We start from the raw sequence: 22,706 nt of genomic DNA on the forward strand, positions 1-22,706 counted from the left end.
CCTTTTAATAGTCTACTAACTTTGCAATCTCCCAGTATTTTTCTTCCATGCTGTATAGAGAGACTAGGAATCTCTCACCTTCACAGCCATTTCCTGCATGTCTTTAGCTCTGCTCACCTTGCTTCTGTTTCAGACCAATGGGTTTGAGGCTTCATTGCTGGGAGCCACTCTTTTATCCAGTATCACACCAATCGTTAACTGCATCTCTAGATCGTCAGCCTCCAGCGCTCTCTTCTCCTTGCACCTTTAATTATTTAATTACTTATTAAATGAGACGTTTGCTTTGCCAACCTAAGAATCCGTTTGTTGCCTCTCCTTCGAAAGAAACGCTCCCTGAAGAGTGATTGGAAAACATACAGTAATGGAGTCTCTTGTGATGTGATCACAGCTTTTAACTCCCCAACAGCCAGACTCAAACAGATAGACCTTGGGGAACCGTACCTAACTGCATCTACACATAGCATCATGTTAAAGTAAGTATTGGTAATTCAATAGTATTCCTGGAACATCTGTTGTACAGTTTCCAAATTTAATTTAGTTGAAGTAAATATATGTATGGCACATTAAACCTTTTATCAACATGAATTCATCCTGTATAAATGTGATAGTACAATTTTTAAATAATTTTCCATTAATTACCTGCAATACCCTTACCTTAACTGTTATGCTAATTTTCTTTTGTAGAAATAGCTTCAAATGTAATTGATATGTTTTTGTTTGGGATTTATGATGTTTGGGTTCTGTTGTTCCAATATATAGTTCTGATCATATTTCTATTTCTAACTTACTGTATAGAGATTTCAATAAGGACTTATTGAAACATTAGTCAATTTATTTTAGTACTACTATATATCAAACATTCATTGTCTATAATATAATTAACATTTCAGTTGTTAAGGCTTTTGAGCTGCTTTAGGTAATTTCAGGTTATGTATCAGATGGATTTCTCAGAGAACATTCAATGCCTTTTACATCAAAATTAGAGCCAATTTAAGTAAAAATGATAATCCACTCATCCCTCCCCCTTCTAGTTTTCAAGTAATAAGCAATTTTCTATATTATGTAAATTAGGCCTTAATTTTTCTTAATGGTAATTTGTAGCACAAAAGGCCCTTGGAAGTGATTATGTAATCTCTAGCTGTTTTTTCTTTATCAGAGAGAAGAAATGGGACTTAAGAAGTGAAGCAGTGTGTTTATTAGCAAATATAAATTTTGAGATATTCATGCAAACCTGGCATTTTCACTCAAATTGAGATGAATGCAATTTATTTTATTTGTTGCAGAGAGTGTAATTTCACACATTCAGAGGAAACTTTTATTTCTTATTTCTTATTTCTTTAAACAAGCAGTGGTTTATAGGGTTTGCATTTTCCAGTGTGTGACCAGCGTTTGACCATCCTGTTTGTCTAGCGGGTAGTATATCATTCCAGTGACATTTTTTTAGGATTACTTTTAAGCTTGATAAACTTGTGCTGTGAGAGGAACAAACTGGAGCACTATATTTTCTGTGCAAGTTGATGTAAAATTGTGTTCTGCATGAAATCATAAATATAGTACTGTATATATCTATCTATAATAAAGCAATAATAGATCATCACACTCAAAAAAAAAAAAAAAAAAAAAAATTGTCATTTTAGAAAGGCTTACATTTTACTGGTGAATCCAATATGAAATGTGATCTTGCAGTCCATGGTTCACTTTTTAACTGAATACAAAATATACAAAAAATTGCGTTCACACCCACCAACGCATCCCATTTAGTTAGAGAGTAAGAAATGCCCTAAAGAACGAGGCAAACAAGCTCTCCTTCCCTTTTCCCTCCTGTACCTTTTGATAAACTCTCGCAATAATGGACCACGGTAGCCTTGAAGGATTTTTACAGGAGAGAGGTGTTATGTGATAGTAGTAGAGAAACACCAACTACAACCTCTGGGGTCAGTTAGATTGCTAAACACTACACCTTTTTAAGAGCAATACTTACTCCTCAGTGTGGAGACCAGTACTGTACAGAGCTCGTTATTAATGCTTTACAACCAACACTGCATTGTTATTACATTTCTTTTAGAAGCAAGACTGCTTAAAATTGCAATATGTTTAAGCACAAAAGGTTGGTACGTCAGTGTCTCAGTGTGTAGACAAAGAGTAGTGTACCTCCCACCCACATCCAACATGCTTCAGGCATTGATAGGTACATTCTTATACATTTTTATTTTGGTGTCCTCCAGCTTGGAATCAAATAAAAAGAACCCTAATTTTAGCTTAATTCTGTGGAAGGTGCTAATTAATGATATTAGGGTAGGGTTAGTGTTAGTATAGGGTTCAGGTTAGGGTTATGGTTAAGATTAGTATGAGGATTAGTGATTATATCGGGTTAGGGTTATGGGTAGGGTTAGTAGCGGCGTTAGTGTTTAGTATCATGTTAGGTTTAGGTTTATGGGTAGGGTTAGTATCAGGGTTAGAGCAGCAGACTAGACTAAGTCAAGGTTTTAAAGTGGAAATTAAGGTTATAAAAATTGAACTAAGTAAACGGAGAACAAACAAAATATTGAATTAACTGTATATTTACTGTGAGAGATGTCAACTGGCTATTCCTTTTATGGGTAAGCTTTTTTTATTATTTGTGCTGAAAGCTTACTTCAATTTCCATGTACAATCATTCATTTTGGATCCAGCATTAACTGACCTTGAATCCAAATGTAAACATCAATACAAATTTCTATTTAGAAGAGAATCCTGCTGAATCCTGTGACCTTAATTCATAATGAAAGCAATGGATTAACCCTGGTGCTTGAGCCTGTGAAAGATGGGAACATGCTGGAATAAACTATATATGGGGTAATAGCAAAGGCATACAAATATATACCAATGGCTCTCTAGCATAATAACATTCTCATAAGCCCCTTTATCATTTCACCATTGAACTGGCACTTTCACTCAAGTGATACCTCTAAGTTCTCTACCTGAGTTACAAGCAATTGGACTCCTCTTGACACCACAGTTGCCATAGTGTAAGCCTCCAGTAGGGCCCTAATACCCATAACAGACTTTTAGTGTGGTGTTTTTCTGCTAAGGCTATGTAAAAAAAATACACCTGAAAACCTTTATTATTATTATTATTATAGTTATTATTATGCCTTTCAGTCACACTGCCAAGTGCCAAGATTTCTTTTTTAAAAGGCAATACGCTGTTACACCAGGATCAACGTGATTCGATTAAGCTGTGGAAATGTGTATGTTTTGCCTTACTTGAGAGATTGTTGGGCTTGCACATAAATCAAACTGTAATTAAAACAATACCTTATATGATAGTTGAAAAGAAATGAGCAGTCAATGAGTCGATATCCTCAGCCTGGGACTCAAAGCTCCCCATCGCCCAGTGGCGAGCAGCTCAGCTTCAGGAATGTTATTCTTGCCTGCCTGTCACTCTCACTCACCCCAAGAAGCATCTGATAGCTCAATTATAAAGTCGTATTCATCAGGGCCGCTCCTTTTGAATGGGTAGAAGATGAAACTCTGGACGTTTTTTTTTTTTTTTTGTAGCTTGTATTGACAACATAGATACTGCTTATTGTTAGTTGGTCCTCCTTTATTCATTGTTGACTAGTATCTGAAGACAATCATGGGATAATTGACAACACAATATATTTGCGTCACTGATTAATCAGTCATGTCAGTATGTAACAGGTGTAAGCGTTACGTCTGTGGGTCGTCACTGAATAACAATGAGGCAGACACAGAGCACTGGTTTTCACATTTACATAATGCTCTGATCAGCAATGGTAGCCCTAGTGTCAGATTTAGTAAAGAAAAGCGACGGCTCCAGGAACCTACTACATTATGAAACCCTCTCTATACTGGTTGGGATCCACATGCTTTAAATTAACTTTCTGCTGTTGCTCCTGAAGTCCTGGCCTCCCAGTGACTGGCTGAGTAGAGCTTTCACAGGCACTGTCTTGCCTCGAGCTGTGGCGCAGATGCCTTTTGAGCTGTGCTCAGCCTCCCCGGGCACACCAGCCAGCCAATCTGGACCCCCCGATCAGCTCAGCGCCAGGCGAGCCTAACTGCTCAATTGATTGCCTAGCAATGCATCTCCTGTTACACGTCCCAGCTGCGCACATCTGCACAAGAACCAGCGGCATTGAGGGTATTTACATAATGCAGGTGCTGTATATTCTAAAAAACACATGAATCCTTGTTTTCTGACACTTAGAAGACAAATGCGTTAAGTTAGTTACCTTGATTATATCATGCCAGCTGCTGGATCCCAGCACCAGCAGTAGTTGGGAGAGACGTGGAAGGAGCTTGAATGAGTTAAAATCACCTTCCTTGTCGGTCCTATTAAAAGTACAGTCATCGTCGCAAGTAGTTTTTTTTTAAATACCTGCAGAAGGTTGCTGGCACTCAAGGACAGGGGCTCTGAAGAGAGTGCCGTGTAAATGACTTACTGACACACACAATTGAATGAGGCTTGCACTTCTACATGGCTTTCGTTTCTGCTCTAATGGGCACACGTGAACATCCATCTACATTCACGCACACACATAGACGCACATCTAAGCACACGCTTATTCCACCAACATTCTGTTCATGGTAAAAGTATGACAAAAAGGATATGTAATTGTAACTAATCACAAAATAACGTATTGCTACAGACCCTGCCATTCAATCGTGGTCCTCTCTTAAGAAAATTGTGGGAAGGTTTTGTTTTTCACAAATGTTCTCTAAGATTAAACCACCTAACAATTTGATGTGGTTGAACAGTGCTACTAAAATAATCAGCACTCTGCTGTAATATCATAACTCTGTCCGACACTTCCCCAAAATGCCCCGCGCATATTACTCAGTGCAGTACCAGGCAGTATATCCCTTTGCATTATATAGCAAAGATGTATTGCAGTAATAACTTTCACAAAATGGATCTTTTATATTGTATGTTGTCTATTACATTTTCATTAATATCATTCATATTTACCATTCTAACATGTAAGGAGCTAATATTTCTTTCTCTCATTTCTTGGGCTGTAAAAAAGAAAAAAAAAAAAAACTTCCTCTGATAGACTGTGGCTGGTGTCACTGCTGAAATAAACTACCTTGTTAAAACAAGTAATCATACTTATTTTAAGTAATGCATTTGTCAGAGATGTGTGTGTGTGTGTGTGTCAGCAGTAACAGCTTATTTTCTTTCTCCATCAGTCCCTTGACAAGGTTGCACTCATTGTCCCTCATTTCAATTCTCTACTGTGTGTATTACTGAAGCAGCATAGTACTGTAAACTGTAGTTGTAGTTCAGTGTATATATACTGCTGTGAATTTGTAGAGAGAGCATTGTTAAAGCATTCTTTTTTCCTCCATTAAGGGATTGTTTTACACAAATAGGATATAACTGACAAGGAATTATTTCTATCGGCTGTATACTGGTAAATGATATGTTTTTGTAAAAGTCCAGGATGGGCAGAGCCACAAAAACAGTTTAAACACTCACCCCAAACTCCTTCCCCCAGTGAACGATTTTCTTCCTCTTTCATACGTGTGGCCGTTCCCCAGTTAGCACTAAATGATCTAATTAGGGAATGACCACATTACACCTGTGGTTCCTGGCAGGAAAGAAAGAAAGAATTAACCCCATCCCTGCCAAACTTACATTAAAAATACACTTATTTGCACCTGCTTCCGCTCTGCCACAGGGAAATGAATGAGTTGCAATATGAGGAAACAGAGCCACTAAGTTTTTACGCTTAAAGGGTTTGTTCTATTGTCTACTGCCTCTGTTGCATTGACAGCTGGATCGTCACAAATACACACATATTCCCGTGTCACCTAGGCTCTCCCCGTCCTTGCTTCACTGAGTCTGGCCTAATTCCTTTACCAACCTCTTCTGTCTCATCTCACTGTACACACTGCAGACGTTTCGATGACTCATGTAGCCTGAAGTCAGGAAAGAAAAAAAAAAAGACTTCACTAAAAACAAAATCTCTGGTTCATTTCCCAGGATTCTATTTTCCTCAAAAGCCCCTTTGTCACTGTAACTCCGGAGAGATTTCTGTGATATTGCTTGTTTGAAGCTATTTGCTTTCCTGATCTTTTTGCTTATCTGAGATGTTGCTTGCTCTGATCTCCTCAAATTTGGTAGAGTTAAATTTCTGTGGGATGCAAGTTGCTGTGACACACTTACATTACTGTCTGGCAGATACCAAGAAACAGATGTTGGAACCCATTAAAGTGGAAGATATCTGGGATTCAGTTTTGGCTTTTGTTTCGAGCCCCATTAGTACTGCAAGAAGAGCTGATGCTATTAGAAACATGGGGCAGATTAAGGGTTCAAGCCAAAAGTGAGCTGAACGAAACCTCAACCAATCAATGCAATCAGAGTCATTGTGACTTGCTGTGACCTGGGTTAACCCAGGTATGACCCAAATGCATGGTTTCACACTATGCGGGATTGGGACCCAGGTAGCCAGAACACGGGTCGAGACCTGGGTAGGAGTGTCACTGTGAAAGGGGCTTATGATAAGCTTATCATGGGGAACATCATTACAGGAACTGCCACAATACTGTAAATGTAGGCAGTGAAATGTGTTCAAGAGCAGTTGAATTCAAAGGAAACATGTGAAAAAATATTCCAAAATCTCTGTGTGGACATGAGTAGCCTTTTCTTGTGCCAACATCGATAATGAGTATTCTTGGAGATTGTAGTTGCCTGCAGCTTGCTGGCTATCTGCTAGTTACCAATGGAGTGCATTATCAACCTTCCTCTGAGTCCCTTCTGTAACCAGATTGCAGAGCCAGTATTCTACAGTCTAGTAAAATATTATACAAACCACCCGGTCACTTCACAGTGCTGCTTTGAGGAAGAAAAAAAAAAAAACATACATCATAGCAGAACTGAACTAAAGTACACCATTAATCAAAAAGGAGTGTGATTTTTGTCTAAATGTACTCGTCTTTAGGAGACATGAAAGCATTAGTTTCCACCATAAACCCTAACCCTTTTTTTCTTGTGACGACAGCCCCCAAAACAACATTTTAGAGTAGTACTGTAAATATCTGTTACTGCTGTAGTTATAGATGTGGGAATAATGGAATGCATGGCAAGTTACTGAACCCAACAGTGTACTTCTTCGTTTTCACGCCTTCTGATGTCTGTCTTTCTGCTTTTCATTGTTAGCACCTTGAGTGCTCAGTAGCTTCATGTGTCAAAAAAGTAAAACCAAGTGAGTTACAAAAGGACTACGTCTTGTTTTATGCAAGTCTGACTGGGAAGCAGAGAAGCTGATAAACAACATACTCCAGAGACCACAAAAAAAAAAAAAAACTGCCTGTCAGGGCTAATATGGGAACTGGAACACTGCCGAGGACGATGCGTCTGCCTTGCCCTTAAACCTACTGGTGACAGATATTGTCAAGAATACAGGACTGAAGTTTTTTTTTTTTTCTTTTTAAACTACTTGGTCCACTTTTATAGCTAAACTTCTTTATAAAGACTTAAAACCATATGCTAAAAGTTTCAGAGAAAAAAATACTACATTTTGAGCACTGTGGTACAGTTATGTGCAATGCATGTGATTAATATATGTGTAGATAAAAAATCACGACAGAAAGAAAGAGATATTACAGCATTGTTTTTATAAGGACTAAGATAATATAAACAGATTAATTAGTGGATATTGAAGGAGGCCTGATATATGGGTTCTAGGATTCAGAATAATACCACAAAAAATTACAAGCAGATGTTGCAAAGGGAGCAACACGATTTAGAACAATGAGATGTTGAAAATTGGAGTTTATCTTCAGCAAGTTCTAAACCTCTGGTGTGATTCCAATCCTATGAGCAATGGGTAGTTTTAAATAGATTTGTTGTTTCATTTTTTCTCTCACAATGATGGGTGTGAAAAATACATTTGAAAACTAATAGTTGTTCTGTGTTTCCGGAATCACTCACAGATTGATCTGCTGTAAAAAAAAAAAAAAAAAAAAACAGGAGATATTTCAGGCCCTAGCTTGAATACTTGAACTACAAAAAAAAAAAAAAAAAAGTTCCTAATGATATCAATGTCATTATGTAAAAGTTTTTATTTATATTTTTAATGTTTTCATTAATAGATCTGTACTGAATGTTGAAACTAAATTATTTTCCATATAGATGTTTCTAACTATCTTTCAGCTGAATTCACTTCTAGTTGTGGCCTTCTATTTGACATTTACTGTTACCTCTGACTAATCTGTACTGTACTTTACTATACCATACCGTTCCACACCAAACCACACCACACCACACTATAGCATACCATAAAGCAGGACAGAGCAAACTAAAAATAGTATTTAAAGGGAGCTTGCACAGTCAAGTTTCCTATCACCACTGCAGCCCACTCATCGCCCACTCTCTCTGTTTTATATTACAGATATCCGGGGGCTGCAGAGCTTTCTGGACCAGGCTTCCCGACTGGGTCTGGACGTGTCTCTGCAGCGAGTGGACCGGAATATCAGCCACGTCTTCGCCAACCTTTTCACCACCATGAGGACCGAGGAGCTCAACCGCTACCGGGACACTCTGCGCCGTGCCATACTGCTTCTCAGCCCCAAGGGGGCGCAAACCTTCATCCATGAGGTGAGTGTTGGGACATTGAGAGATTGTGGGGACTGATGCGCACCATCAAGTATTGCTTAACATGCTTTCTGCATCCTTCAGTGTCAGAGACACACAAACCTACCCCTCAGAGGAATTGGATTATGCTCTGTTGATAACAGAATTTCAGATCAGCTCAACTTTTCCTCTTGATGATCCCTATGGGAAAAATCCTATAATGCAGCGCCCTGCTTACGGCATTCACCTTTCAATCACATATAATGCAGCTCAGACTCCCAGATTATATTGGATAATCCACCGTGTTGATGAGCCATTTATGTAAGGATGTGTCTGCATGAATTGTATTGTGCTGAAAACCACCACCAGATAAAACAAATCAGTGTGCTAGAACCTTTTAAATTAAACTATTGATTGGTATTAGATTGGTATTGAAGAGGTCTTCTCCCTTATGCAAAAATGGATTGCTGAAGTCAGTGATTCACTTGAGTACTGTTTGTAAATTACAGATTTCTAAATTGTGTGGAATGAAAGGAATGTTAGAAAAATTTTGCTCAGAAGAAAACTATGCAGTGTTCTCTATACACACACACACACACACACACACACACACACACGTAGGTACGTATAGGACGACGTGTGGTCCAGTGGTTAAAGAAAAGGGCTTGGAATCAGGAGGTCCCGGGTTCAAATCCCAGCTCACTCCCTGATTCACTGTGTGACCCTGACCAAGTCACTCAACCTCCTTGTGCTCCATCTTTGAGGTGAGACATTACTGTAAGTGACTCTGTAGCTGATGCATAGTTCGCACACCCTAGTCTTTGTAAGTTGCCTTCAATACAGGCATCTGCTTAATCAACAAATAAGATATATATATGTAGATACATATATTAAGACAATTAGTAACACATTAGGTGCTGTTGATATTTTAAATTAGACTTAATGCACTTTAGTGTGTTTTGTAGATATATAGCGATACATGCTTTGAGCTTCTATCTTAATGATCCCAGACACTGAAACTAGTGGGAGCACAATCTATACTAGTTGCTTTCAGCCTGTGTTCTCTGTGACTCTAAATCATTGACCCAGAAAGCCTGGCGCAACTCCAGATTTAAAGCACCCATCCACACCAGTTTTGATATGCATAATCCAATAATTAGCTGCTTGGAGGAACTGGCCAGTGGTATCCAACTTGGGAACATTAATGTCTTGGAGTTAGATTTCAACAACACCAGTGATCGGCATTAGTTCTGCTGTTAGAGTCAATTTCATTTGGCGATGCAATGCTTTTTAAGGCACTTGTCTTTGCTTGCATTAGAATTAGGGTTAGGGTAAGAGTTAGGGTTAGGATAAGCTATTAGAGTTGGAGAACGTTTCAGGTTTCTTATTAGGGTCCAGTTCTGGGTTAGCGCTAATATAGCGGAACACGTGGCTCTTTTGTTATTTATATATATATTTTTATGAATTACTGTTTTTATTCCTTTTGACCAGTGTATTTTCCACAAAAACAGAACTCGAATGTTCTACTGAATATGTTTTACATCTATATGCAAATACAGTCACCAGTTAAATGATATGTCTATGGTATTTTTTATTTGTTTGCAAACCTTTTGTCATCCATCTTGTAAGCAACAGTTGTAGTTGGTGTTATTGGAGATATGATAGTCGAACCTTGCTTTTTGTTCGTATGATTACCTGTTCCCCTTCTTCCCCCACAAAAGATAAGTCTGGTTTTGTATTTGAGATGTAGCAGAGCATCACTATCTTAGGATGATGAGCATATATTGCATCAACGGTCTTTTATATAATAATAATAATAATAATAATAATATTATTAATACAAAGATTACTAGGATCTCACAGCTCTTAGGTGTGCAGCCAGTTTGTGCTGACGCCCCTCACCGTGGAGACACACTGATTGAGCAGTTGTTGTACAGGCTAGGGAGTCTGGTACACAGACAGGAGAACAGATTCATGCAGTATCACAGGACCATTGTTGTCTGCAGTGTGACGTGGATGCAGGTGGGTTGGCAGAGACCGAGTGAGTGACAGCTTTTTCATTACCCCAGCGAGATTCAGTGAGTGAGGGGTAAGAGGATGATCAGGAGGGGTTTTGCAAAGCTTAGGTCAGGGAAGGTTGTTATGATCAGTGATCGCCTCTTATAGGCGAGGCAAATCAAAAGCCATAAAAAGAGAAAGTAGTATTAGGCTTCCAGTCAGGAAATGTTTGATTTAAAAAAGCTTGATAGCCTTGCTGGAATATATTTCCCGTTTTTCGGTACCGACAAACGGGCAGATCTCATTTCTCTTGGCTCCTGGCGGTGTTTTTTTTTCCTTTATTTTCTTATCCATTCACTTAATTTTTTTCCAGATCCCTGTGTTATTATTGGCAGTTGTCAGTAGTGCATGCAGGCATTTCAGTAATGGACCGTTTAAATAAGGAATTAGCTGTGAAACCTTGTCACCTCAAATCTTCAGGCATAATGCGGAGGTCTTTCTGTGATTAATATAGAGGTAACAAGCACAGACCTCAGACTACAGAACATACAGCATGTCTATGAGGGAGTCTTCATTAGGAAAGCCCAAAACAGCAAAGCATCCTGAATCCCAATGCTTTCAAAGGAGGTAAAAACAACAACAGGATCTGTGTCAAATACCCAAAGTAAAGGATCTTAATGTTCAGAGGGCAAATCTCCCATACTTAGTTCTAAAAACAATCAACATATAGGGCGGAGAAACATGCCACATGAAGGATTTATAAATACAGTATCGAATTAAAAAATAAACAGCAGCACTCTGTATCTTAATAAAGTAAAGTTTATTGAATAGAGCCTATCGAAACACTTTATCTATTAAAAAAGATAGAAAGTTGTTTTTTTAAGTGTTTTCCCTTTGATTATGCAGAGTCTTTCATTCTAAGTCTGATGACAGTGCTAATAAAGCATTCCCTTATTGAACTAGTGAATTTGTCTCTGCAGATGAATCTTTTACAGCAGTGATTTACAGTACTGGTCCTCAAGTATCTCCGACACTCTAAATACTTGGTTTAACTAGTTCTATTTTTTTTTCTTCCTTAATTTCTATTGCAGACTGGTGATGAAGACTATAAATAATGATGTAGCTGCACAATGTTTGAAGTGTTAGAGGCTGTCTGTAGGTGCTGCCTTACTGGCACTGGAAAACAATTAATGTTGAAACAAATGTTTAGCTCCTGGTTGAAACAAAAACCTGGACTGTTTGGGGTCCTTGAGGACCAGGGATGAACACCCCTGCTACGTAGTATCTAACTGCAAGAGTTTTATAATGCAGCCTTAAACTGCATTATTCATAGCAATGTACAGCTGCTTGCAAAGCAGGCAAACTGCACTCTACATTTGACAGTTGGATAGCTCAACCATTTTTTTACTGCTGCAAACTACTGTAACTGAGGAACTGTAATCAAATTTACAAAACCTGTATTTAGATATTTAGATGTAAAAGACATTTTGCTCTTTTAAAATGAATCATCGCATTCTAGCTGTCAGAAATGGGCCAGAGTTCAACCAGAGCTTATGAATCATTAGCTGAGTCGTGCATTGCTCATTTAGCTCATAGTTTTTAATATGGTTATTTGGCTGATAGTTTATGAGAGCGGGTGGGAGTATGTGTTTGTGTATACCCACTTATATACTATGTGGGTATACAAGGAACTGAATTGATTTGGTCTAGAACAAAGAACAAAGAAGGGCACTTGTGTTTTTTAGAATCCTTGCCATTACAATGAACTCAGCACAGAGGGATTGAGGGCAGCACAGAGTACTTGCCTCAGAGAACACAGTGGAGACAGTGTGGAGACACTTTATTAGTGGTGAGTGTGTGGAATGGGTTACTGAGCCATTGGGTTCATTGAGGCTCTCCTCAAATTTGGGATCAGTCAGCTTCCAGTAACTGTGTGTGTGTGTGAGATGTGTTTTTTTTATGTCCTTATGTTTTTATCATTGAAAGTTATAATAATGACTTAATAGTTGTGCCATTTTCATTTTCATGGACCATGTTCTCTTGTTTTGCTTTTTGATTTTTGCGTCTGACCATATGATACACCATCGTTTGCCATAGCATATGCAAGTAGGTGCATGCATATATTTAGCATAACAGTGACACTAGCAATACTAGCCTAGACTATTAACATCATGGTAGAAGCCTGAAACATCTTAACCAATCTCTGGTAATTCCTTCAACTGCAAGCCAACACACACACACCAATAATTATAACATTCATTATAGTTAAATAAATAATAATCATTCATATCTATATTGTTTCATTTTTGAGCCCCCAGAAGTTGGTGGTATCCTGGTAACACCTAGGATATGAATGTAATGGTAACTACACCTTGATGGAGCTACTGACAGATCACTACTAATGAGCTGCATTATGTGGCAAAGTGGAGCACAAACAAACACAAAATGTATGGAAACTATGGAAAAGATAAACCCTGTCAGCTGTGAAAGTTGCAACACAATCAAGACCTGCAGACGGTGATGGAAGGGTTAATGGTGCTCGCATCTTACAGTGGCTATACCTCACAATGCACTGCATTATAATAAATATAATGTAACTTATGGATTTGTATCTTTTCTTTGTCAAGCTTTGAGTGCTTTTTTTATCCTGCATTACAACACAATTAACAGTCCCTTCAGGGCTCGGCACAAGCTGCTGCTTCCGCACAGGATAATGGTTTCTACAGCAACAACTCAAACTCCTGGGTTACGCTCCTTATTAAACACAGCAGGGATGTCTCCTGTCTCAGAATCACTGTGATTTTACTGGTTTCATAATCCAGAATAAATAACCCACGTCCTTCTTGAGTTAGAGTATTAAGTAAACTCTCTCGTTTTGCAGTTTGGACAAGGGTTTTATGCTGCGGTTTTAAGTCAATTATTAGGCACTTTCTCCAGCCCCCTCAAGCCATTGTAAAGTACAATCTGTAGTGCTTTGTGGTGTTAAACTGGCTCCCATTGTGAAACGACAATGGGGGAATTCCCTCCGGTAAGAACTCTATATTTTGATCTATACTTTCTGTTCCATTTACAGGAGTGTTTTAGGATTACACTCTTACAAATAAAAAATAACTGGCAGATGAAAATGATTGGGTGATAAGTTAAACAGGGCATCACTCGGACTTTCTGTTGCTATTGAGAAAAAAAAAAAAAAAGCATTCACAATGGAGCAATTAAACTTGGCAGATTAGCAGCAAGTGATGGGCTATATTAGTAGTACCAGCAAAACCTATTGGAGTTATTGGGTAGTATTATTGACATATGAAAAACATGACAATGCAGCACCTCCATAGGTACACACAACACCTCTTGAGGCCAGTGTCTTCCTATTCATTTAGGGTAGATTCCTCTACAGCAGCAGTGTACAGTGAGTAATGTTTTTCCTTATACAAATGTGCTATGGTGCTGTGTACCAGGTGAATGCATAGAAAATGGTTTCAAGTAAAATCCTAGTGAAAGTATGGCAAAGCACAAATGAGCATGGCAATTTACAGAGGAGTAAGCTCAGAAGTCAGCTTCTGATTAATAAGGGTGATTTGTGATACAGTAGTGGTGTCCATGTTAAGGCCCATTTACTTAAGTACATTACAGGACAGACTGACACGGCCAGGGTATTGTGAAGCGATTATGTTTATTTGATCTTTTACCACATTCTGAAAAACATCCGCAGGCTTTTCTCCCCATCAGTGAATAAACTTTTTTGGATGGAAGAGCACAGTCTGAACCCAATCTCCTCAGTCTACAGAAGAGTAGACTGTTGAGAAAGGACCATTTTGGCCCTAATTGTCCAGTTGCTACCAAGAAAACTGTTTAATAGGAATACTATAGATCAGTGCCACTATTGGTGGGCCATGGTTTAGTTCCTAATGCAATTATTTCTATCTGTTTAATACGGTATCAGCCCCACTGAGTCTATGTGGTCTCTCAAGGGCATAAATCAAGCGGGTCACTCTGATCTTTACTGACACCCTCTCGATTGCATATGTAACTCATGGCTATTGATTCAACGAGAAGTGTCCCCATGTTGTTTATTGAGCGCTTCAGTCATGGGGAGCAAGCTTCCCTTTTGCACAGCCTCAGTGTTCTCCAATCCGTCACTGTCGCTTTCTCCCCAAGAATCCTGGAAACTAATGAGCGGGACCAGGAATAATTAAGCGTGGCCGATAGCATTTTCGGTGGGGAATTTAAAGTACAGCAGTAATTAAAATAGACAGAGACTCCGCGAGATTTGTTTTGGAATGTTAATTACTGTCGCGGCCATTGATTATGTTGCTCTGAATGTCATTGTCATAGTGATGGCTTACCAAAGTTTTTCTCTTGAATGAAATTCAGTGTTTGCCATTTAATTTATTGTATATCTTTTATTATGTTAAGTTTAGCTCTGTGGAGTGTTTCGTAGTTATGGGTGATATAGTGAGCATTCTTGCAACAGTTTTGCAAAGGGGGTATCATAAAGAACATGTATGATGCGTCCAATGCTAGACCAAAGGTTTTCTGTGAAACCATGCCACCTTTATGCATGTCTACTCATAGCCACAGCTGCTGTTTAAGAAGATAAGATTTAGATTTACAAATAGTAAAGGTATTCGGAAAAGCTCTGGCAAGAGGAATGCAGCTTCGTGATAACTTTGAGCTGGGTAAATTGAGTTTGCCAGATATCTCTTTTGTCTTCTTTTATATTGCAGTGGGGTGGGGAGTGAGGGAGTTTGCTGCAGATTTTATCTAGTTAGCTGTCTGTTCTTATCGCACATTTAAAGTCTACAGGCTCCTTCTGTGACCCCATCCCTAGACCTCACTATGTACCTCCTGAATTTAATTTTCCTCACAATGCATGGTGAAAATGAAGGCTGCCAACGAGCCATCTATCTCTGGCCACCGCCTCATTCCTAATCCCTTCTCTTTTTCTCGTTCTCTTTCTCTCACACTGTTGCTATCTCTCTCTCTTTCTCTGTCTCCATTCCTCATTCCACCCTCCATCTCCCCTTATCGCACACTGTTTGGTGTATTCTTGATGGCCATTTACCCTCCACCCATCATGTGACAAATGTACCTTAACTAATGTGGGGATATCTATTTCCTCGGTTTATTAACATTACCACTGGTCCCCCTTTTATTGTGCTGATAATCACTTTTTTATGTTAATTCAGGATATGGACATATTTCAAATTCTATGCAATCGATAGTGTTGCATTGCAGATCACTGGAGGGAGTTTTAGGTACCAGGAACCAGCAGTAACTTTTCATCTGTCGTTTTCAATGGTTCATTGTTTATGAATCACTCTATAAAAACAACCACAACATTGCTGAACTCCTAACACTGCTCAAGCTATTAACCAAAAAGGCTGTCAGTCTTTCATGTATAGTTTTCCTCAGAGAAGAATTTATGATTGTGTGGTTGAAGGTATGGATGAGTCAAGGCACTTTGACTGCTTGCCAATCTGTCCACTGATTTACAAGGTTTTGACACGTGTAGAAAACAGAAGCTACTGAAGCAATATGACAGCCATGGGTTGATCTCTCTGTGCCCATGTAACCTGCCAAAGCCATCAGGTTACAGGAATCTTGGGTATTTTGCATTGTCCTCTGCGTCAAAAAGTTAAAGGTAATTTAACTCTATAAAATAAGTTGAAAACAACATGGACAGTTAGTTGTTTAGCACAGTTGTATAACAAAAGTTGTGTATTTTGGTTTTTTCTACATCCTTGACTACCTGTGGTCCCTGTTTTAATAGTGATGAGAACAGCAATGCTTGGTATTCATGAAACTGTTCCAGACTATTGGTAAAGAAGTCAACATATCCATGAATTAAAAAAAAAACCTATATAAACAAAATAACCCATGAAAACTGGGGGCCCTGTATGATGTATTTTTTTATAGTTCAGTGATATTTTTGAAGTCCACAATTCTCTAAGCTTGTTGTCCAGAACAAGATCTCTTTTTATGAACAAAAGAAGGCCTTTTGGCCTATCGATATACGTCAAAAACTGGTAAAAACATACCCAGTTAGATACAACTTAGGTACTGGTTGCTGGTAACCACGGCTTGCTGGTCCACTTCCCATGTCTGTCTTTATAAAACCATGGAAGAGGTGACAGATGATGGATCTGAGGCACAGGCAAGATAAGATACCAGGAAGCTGAGCTTAAAATAGCCTTAGTCAAAAATGCGCTGCTTGAAAACATTGCACATAAAATATATATATATATATATATATATATAAAGGCCCATAGATAATTTTAGATAATGTTGCTAATAAAAAAAAAAAATGGAAATATTGTCATTGGTTTCTGATTTCTTTAATCCAAGTAAATAAAAAACATTTATAGCCTCAAACTATAATTGAAAAGCTAACATCGTAATCTGGAACTACTCCAGGGAACTGCCACTTCATAAGCACAGACATTTGCAAGATTCCTTTGCTAATTTCATCTTCCCCACCTGCTTAAAAGCTTTTGAATTTTGATGTTGCTGCCCCACCCCCTCCCCCATGCAGAGCTCTGCAGCAAGGATATACATAATTTTGTCAGTAAGGATGAGTTACTGCAAACTTGATATTAAAGTGTAAGTAGCATGTAAAATACATTGTTTGTCAACATCATATAAATACAGTACGTTATAATACCTTTCTAAAAATGTATACGTTGTTTATATTTTTTTGCTTAACTTCTAAGAAAAATGGATTTGAAGTCTCTCCCAGACTGCCCAACCAAAAAACAACGCAATCTGGCAACTGCTGCTGGTGACATCTGTTTGAGAACAGATCCGGCTTGTTTATCAAACACTGAAGGTATTTTGTTTTCTACTGTAGTAGGGTTGGAACAATAATCGGCAATATCGATAATCACAATCATTTTTTTGCAAAGAATTTTATTGCGTTGAAAAATTATTATCGGCAATCAGAATTATCGTCCGTGACCCAATGAAGCAGGAAGTGGCACTGAACTGTTTGCATGAGGTGAAAACATGATCTGTGTGAGCACTGTGTACATTGGGAAATTACAGAAAGTGTTGATTTTAAACATTATGCTTAGGCATAATCACATCCTGGTGATTTTTGAACATAAAACACATAGCGTTTGTAAAATAAAAATAAAATGCTAGCTCACTGTAAAATTCCTGTAGATGAGTGGAACTTTTGACTATTAAACATTTTGACATAAAAAATACAACCATATGTTTAATATAGCCTAAACAACGTGTTGATCTTTATTTTAAACTACAGTAAAGACATGAGTACTACACTGCAGCCTCTGCACCGCATGGGGAACAAGAAGCAAGTGCTCAGCACCCTCCTGTATCTATCTGTTCCCATGGCATTGCTATTGTAACAAAGGGTAGTTGCATACATAGAAGAGAGGTAACTTTTAATGGAAGGGAAGGCAGTTTATTTTATTGAACTGTCTGCATACAAGCAGCGATGTGCAAAACTCAATATGGTCCTAATACACAGTTTGAATCTCTGAATGGCAGATTCGCCACACAAGTAAGAAAACATATGCTTCCAGGTTAGCAATTTTTTTTGTATATTAATACATTTTTTGGCACTTTTTTTTTTTATGAAAGTTAACGAATTCATAAATGTTTAAAAAAAAAAATTCTTGAATTAACATAAATGTTTAAATATCTTCGGGATTCGCCCAGAAGCCTTTGGCGAAACTAGATTGGCTCGAGCAAAACTAGGCTCGCCAAACCACCAGGTTTCACCCTTTATATATATTATATATATATTATATATATATATATATATATATATATATATATATATATATATATATATATATATATACGATAGGATTGCCATTGCCATTAACTCATTGGAATATAATGGCAAAAACATATAATGATACAACATATTACTGAAGACCCCTATTACGTAGCATGGTGAATGGGATAGAAACAGAGATATAAAGAGATCAAGCATTCCACTCATTAAAAGGCTTTCTGGGCACTATCTGGGGATAGGTACTGTGAATTTCCATGCATGGTGCTACACCTAGCGTTGGCAGAACTCACTGCATACAGATTGTTCTTCATGTCGAGGAAGAGTGGGTCCCATTCTTTTCTTTTCTTCATTTCTCACAGTTGTAAATGCAGCAAATGGTTAATTGCTAATAGCCAGCCCCTGTCATCACTTCATATTAACTCAGCCAGTGAAGCCTATGAAATTAGAAGAGCTCCCAGGCCAGGTGATGGTGTTAATAAATCTGTGCAGACGCGTTATTATTTTCAATTTCATTGCATCCTGGTTAATAACTGTTCTGAGTTAGGATGGACAGCATATTCATAGGCTGCAACTGTGCTGTGAAACCTCTTAAAGTCTTAATAGCCAAGTGGCTGGAAGGGTAAGTGTATTGGATATGATATAGAGAATGGGTGCTTTCTGGATAGCGGTTTAAAATCAGTCAATAAATCCATATGAATTTCAATTGAATAGGTCTTATTCCTGTGATATTCCACCAGAATCCTTTATAAATGGATGACTACAATACTAGTGTAACAGTTCAACAGTCAACATTCAATATGAAAGAAGCACACATTACACACATGTGTCCAATTAAAACAATAACCATACAAGGCTCTTGGTTTGAAAGCCTTATTCTATTTTCAGGTTGTCTGTTATATTGGCACTTTATGACAGGAAATAAGGCATTAAAGGGATGGGAAGTGCTAATGTAACAGCAAGCTTTCTTTAGCCTAGTATGGCACCAGATATGATTTTTTGTTTGCTAAAACATGTGCTTTTTAAAAAACAAAATACATTGCATAGCAAATGCAAAAAATGATGGCTAATATTTATGGGATCATTTAATTACCTGTAACAAATGACAGATCTACATACAACAAGCACATGTACCTTTACATAGAAAACACATAGATTTAAAATGTGCTGATTCTCATTCCACATACATGCATGCAAACAAACTGAACTTTTTTTCATATTTTCCTTATAACAAACACATACAAATGCATGAACCAGTTGCCCTGGAGTAGCATGCTCCAGGAATAGCAAGGTCACATGGGCCTTTCCCCTAGTTTCTTTGTGAGCCTGCACACACAGAAAGCTCTGTATGACAATTGCTTTTAAACATGTTTTTGTACGGCTTGACCTAAATCCTATGACTTAACCTTCAGAGCTTATCTTTGAAAGAATCTGCAATTCAATTTCATTCCAGTCAAGCACAAGAAAATATCAAGTCTCGGCTCATAGGCAAAGAACAATGGGCAATATGCATGCTGTATGTGTCTATATATTTAACTCTGTATATTAAAGTAAATGTGTCATGCTTATGTTATTCTTACAGACCAGTTGCATAAAATCTCTCCCGTGGCTGTGAGAGGCACGTGGCTGACCCCACCTTTACATCCCCCCCTTTGAATTAATGTAATTTTCTCTGCTGTTTTAGAATATTTATACCCTCCTTGGGGACAGAACTGGAAGGACTCTCCCTTTCCGTCCTCTGATCAGTCAAGCTTAACTTAAGGGGACAGACAAGTATTCCAGGGAGAGAGAGTCAAGGCCACTTGACAGCTTAAATCTTCCAGATGAATTGAATGGGTGAATACCTGATCTTTTTTGTCAAAGGGTGACTGAATTTGCTACTCTCAAGCAGCCTTTTTAAGCACTTTTATTTTGAGCACATAACTCATTCACTTTTTGGATGAAATTATTTGGAGCACGTTTTATAAATATATGGTTTTGCTTCATTATTTGCGCTTTAGAGGATTGTTTGTTTTTGTAGAGGCACAGGGCTGTATGAGGAGGTTTAGAAATGATGACAGAGAGGCTGCTGGGTAATATAGTTTTCACAGAGATGGCTAAAAGCAAACTGGTGATCTGGTGCAATATGAATTATATGGGCCGGGTGATGATAGGTCGGCAGGGCAGCAGAGGAGGAGTGTCCCTGTATTTAGACAGGAAAAGGAGAGCAGCACAGGGAGCGGGGCAGCGAAAGCAGACTGGGAGACGAGACGAGGCGAGACGGAACACACTGTGATTCGGGTGAGCTGGAAAAAGAACAGGAACGGCAGAGAACTGTGGGAGAGAGGAAGGATGAAAATGAAACTGCAAGTAACTGTGGGGCGAGACGTGAGTGGCTAGGAGCTAGGTCTGAAAAGACAGAAGCAGCTGCAGGGCAGCAACAACGAGAGTTTGACCAATACAGAGTTCAGGGAAGTGATCAGTGTGTTTTTGTCTTTTGAAGTATTTATCTGGCTGCTCTAAAAACCATCCCTGTTTTATTAGTGATTTTGAAAGTACTATTTTGGGGTGTTGTAATAAATATATGTAGTAGCAATACATTTTAACCTTGTATTTAGAGGAAGGAAAGTCATGGCAGACAAGCCTTGTCTGTGTTTTTAAACTGTTTATTAGTCTTTTTGCCTCTGTATACTATTAGTGAGCTACGCAGGACCAGCCCAGGATGTTTCAGTACACTGACACAAATCCCCCCCTCTCAGTACTGGAAGGACAACTATCCGGCAGCAAGTGGGTGTGGCCTCAACAGTTTTCTTAGACGTCCCTTTTTTAAAATCTTTTTGTGTTTCTTTTAAGGAGTGGGTGTATTTTATTTGTTACTTTTCCACCCTAGCACCTTAGCGACGATTATCATGTTTTAAATATATATTTTACATATTAAAGTTAAAACAAGTTTTATTTTTATAAGTGCTTGTGTTGTCTGTCCCTGGGTAGGCTGGTCTCTGGTCTGCATCCTACTGTCACAATAATAAACAAACCTGTGCAGAGTAAAATTTTGGTTAATACAGTACAGTTCTATTGGGTCTTAGTGCCCACAACCATCATGTGGCGTATGCTGCTACAACGGTTGTCCTGTGACGTCCCCACCCCTTGCACTTTTGTTTCTTTTCCTCTTGGATAGAGCACTCTTGTGCTCCTTTTGCCTTTGTCTGCAGCTGCTGCTCAGTTTTTTCCTTCTCATTCAGTCCCTCCTGCATTTTTAGGAGTTTAGTGATTACTAATGTCAGCTGGGAGTTCAACTCTTTCTCAGCTTTGTCTTTGTTTCTGCAGCAGACTTTTAACCTCATTTACTTCTTTAACTGCCACCTCTGCTTTCTTCTGAAGTTCCTCATTCACTTTGAGTTCTTTCCTTTTGAACTAAGCTTCCTTTCCACTTTGTTTCTGCTTCTCCAGCTGCAGCTGAGACTCCATCAGTGACTGAGACGTTGGGCAGATTATCTTTCGTTGCTTATGTCTTTCAACAGTGACTCTTACCTGCTGAGTTTTCTGAATTCTGTTGGGCATCTTTGGCATCTTGTTTCTCTATGGAGTTTTTTTTTTTACTTTTCATAATGTCTATTTTCACCTTGTCGAAGCCCTCTTGTTTGAGTTTAAGCTCATGCTTCAGACTCTGTCTCCCTTGTCAGAGTCTGGAACTTCTCTTCAGTTTCGTTGACTCTGTTCCGCATTTCAAAAGACTGTCTCAGAGCTTGCTGAAGTTGTATCTGCTCGTTCTACTGTCCACGGTCATGTTCCTCACTGTTTTTTTTTTTCAAGCTGTCTTTCCGATTCTGTCTTTTCAAGTTCATTTGTCTTGTCTGCATATCTCTGTAGGTCAGCAGTTACCTCACCTATTTTCTTTTCTTTCTTGATTCTGGATTGTTAAGCACCAGCATTTGTGAGCTTGCTTTACTGGTTATCTTTCTCACAAACTTGCTTCTCCAGTTCTTTCAGCATGTCTTGCAGTGACTTGACAGTGCTGTAGTTCTGTGCAAACTTGGTTTCTGCCTTTTTGTCCACTCTGCCAGCTTCCTCTCACACTGCTTGGTCTAGTCAAGGGAAATTTTCCTACATGCTTTTCTTTACCTCCTGCAGTTGGTTCTTTAGTTTCTGGTGCTCCTCCTGTTGAGCTTGTAACCACTTTTTCCCCTCACCCTGGGCTGTATGTATTGCTGTAGGTCTCAGCAGCACTTTCTGTGGCTGCTGACAATCTCTCGCATTGTGCACGTCTCCACAGAAAACTTCCGGCATCTGTAGAAGCCGCTCCCTTTTTACTTCCCTCAGCGCCGTCCCCGGTGGTTGCTTATGGTCGTGCATGGCTTGCACCTTTTCTCTAGTTCTTCTAGCCCCTCA

General features: G+C 38.7%; 1 protein-coding gene across 3 annotated transcripts in view; it reads left to right on the forward strand.

Moving 5' to 3' along the window:
- grid1b (glutamate receptor, ionotropic, delta 1b) overlaps window positions 1–22,706 on the forward strand; it is a 243,479-nt gene that overhangs the window by 137,062 nt on the left and 83,711 nt on the right. For 2 of the 3 annotated variants that reach the window (XM_041269542.1, XM_041269541.1), the window contains exon 4: window positions 8,400–8,605. In XM_041269542.1, the coding sequence (XP_041125476.1) occupies window positions 8,400–8,605 (206 nt within the window). Of the gene's footprint in view, window positions 1–228; window positions 474–8,399; window positions 8,606–22,706 lie in introns of those variants that run through there. The other variant, XM_041269543.1, reaches the window with a different exon arrangement.

Source organism: Polyodon spathula, chromosome 13 (genome assembly GCF_017654505.1).
Source record: "Polyodon spathula isolate WHYD16114869_AA chromosome 13, ASM1765450v1, whole genome shotgun sequence".
In the NCBI taxonomy this organism is placed as follows: Eukaryota; Metazoa; Chordata; class Actinopteri; order Acipenseriformes; family Polyodontidae; genus Polyodon; species Polyodon spathula.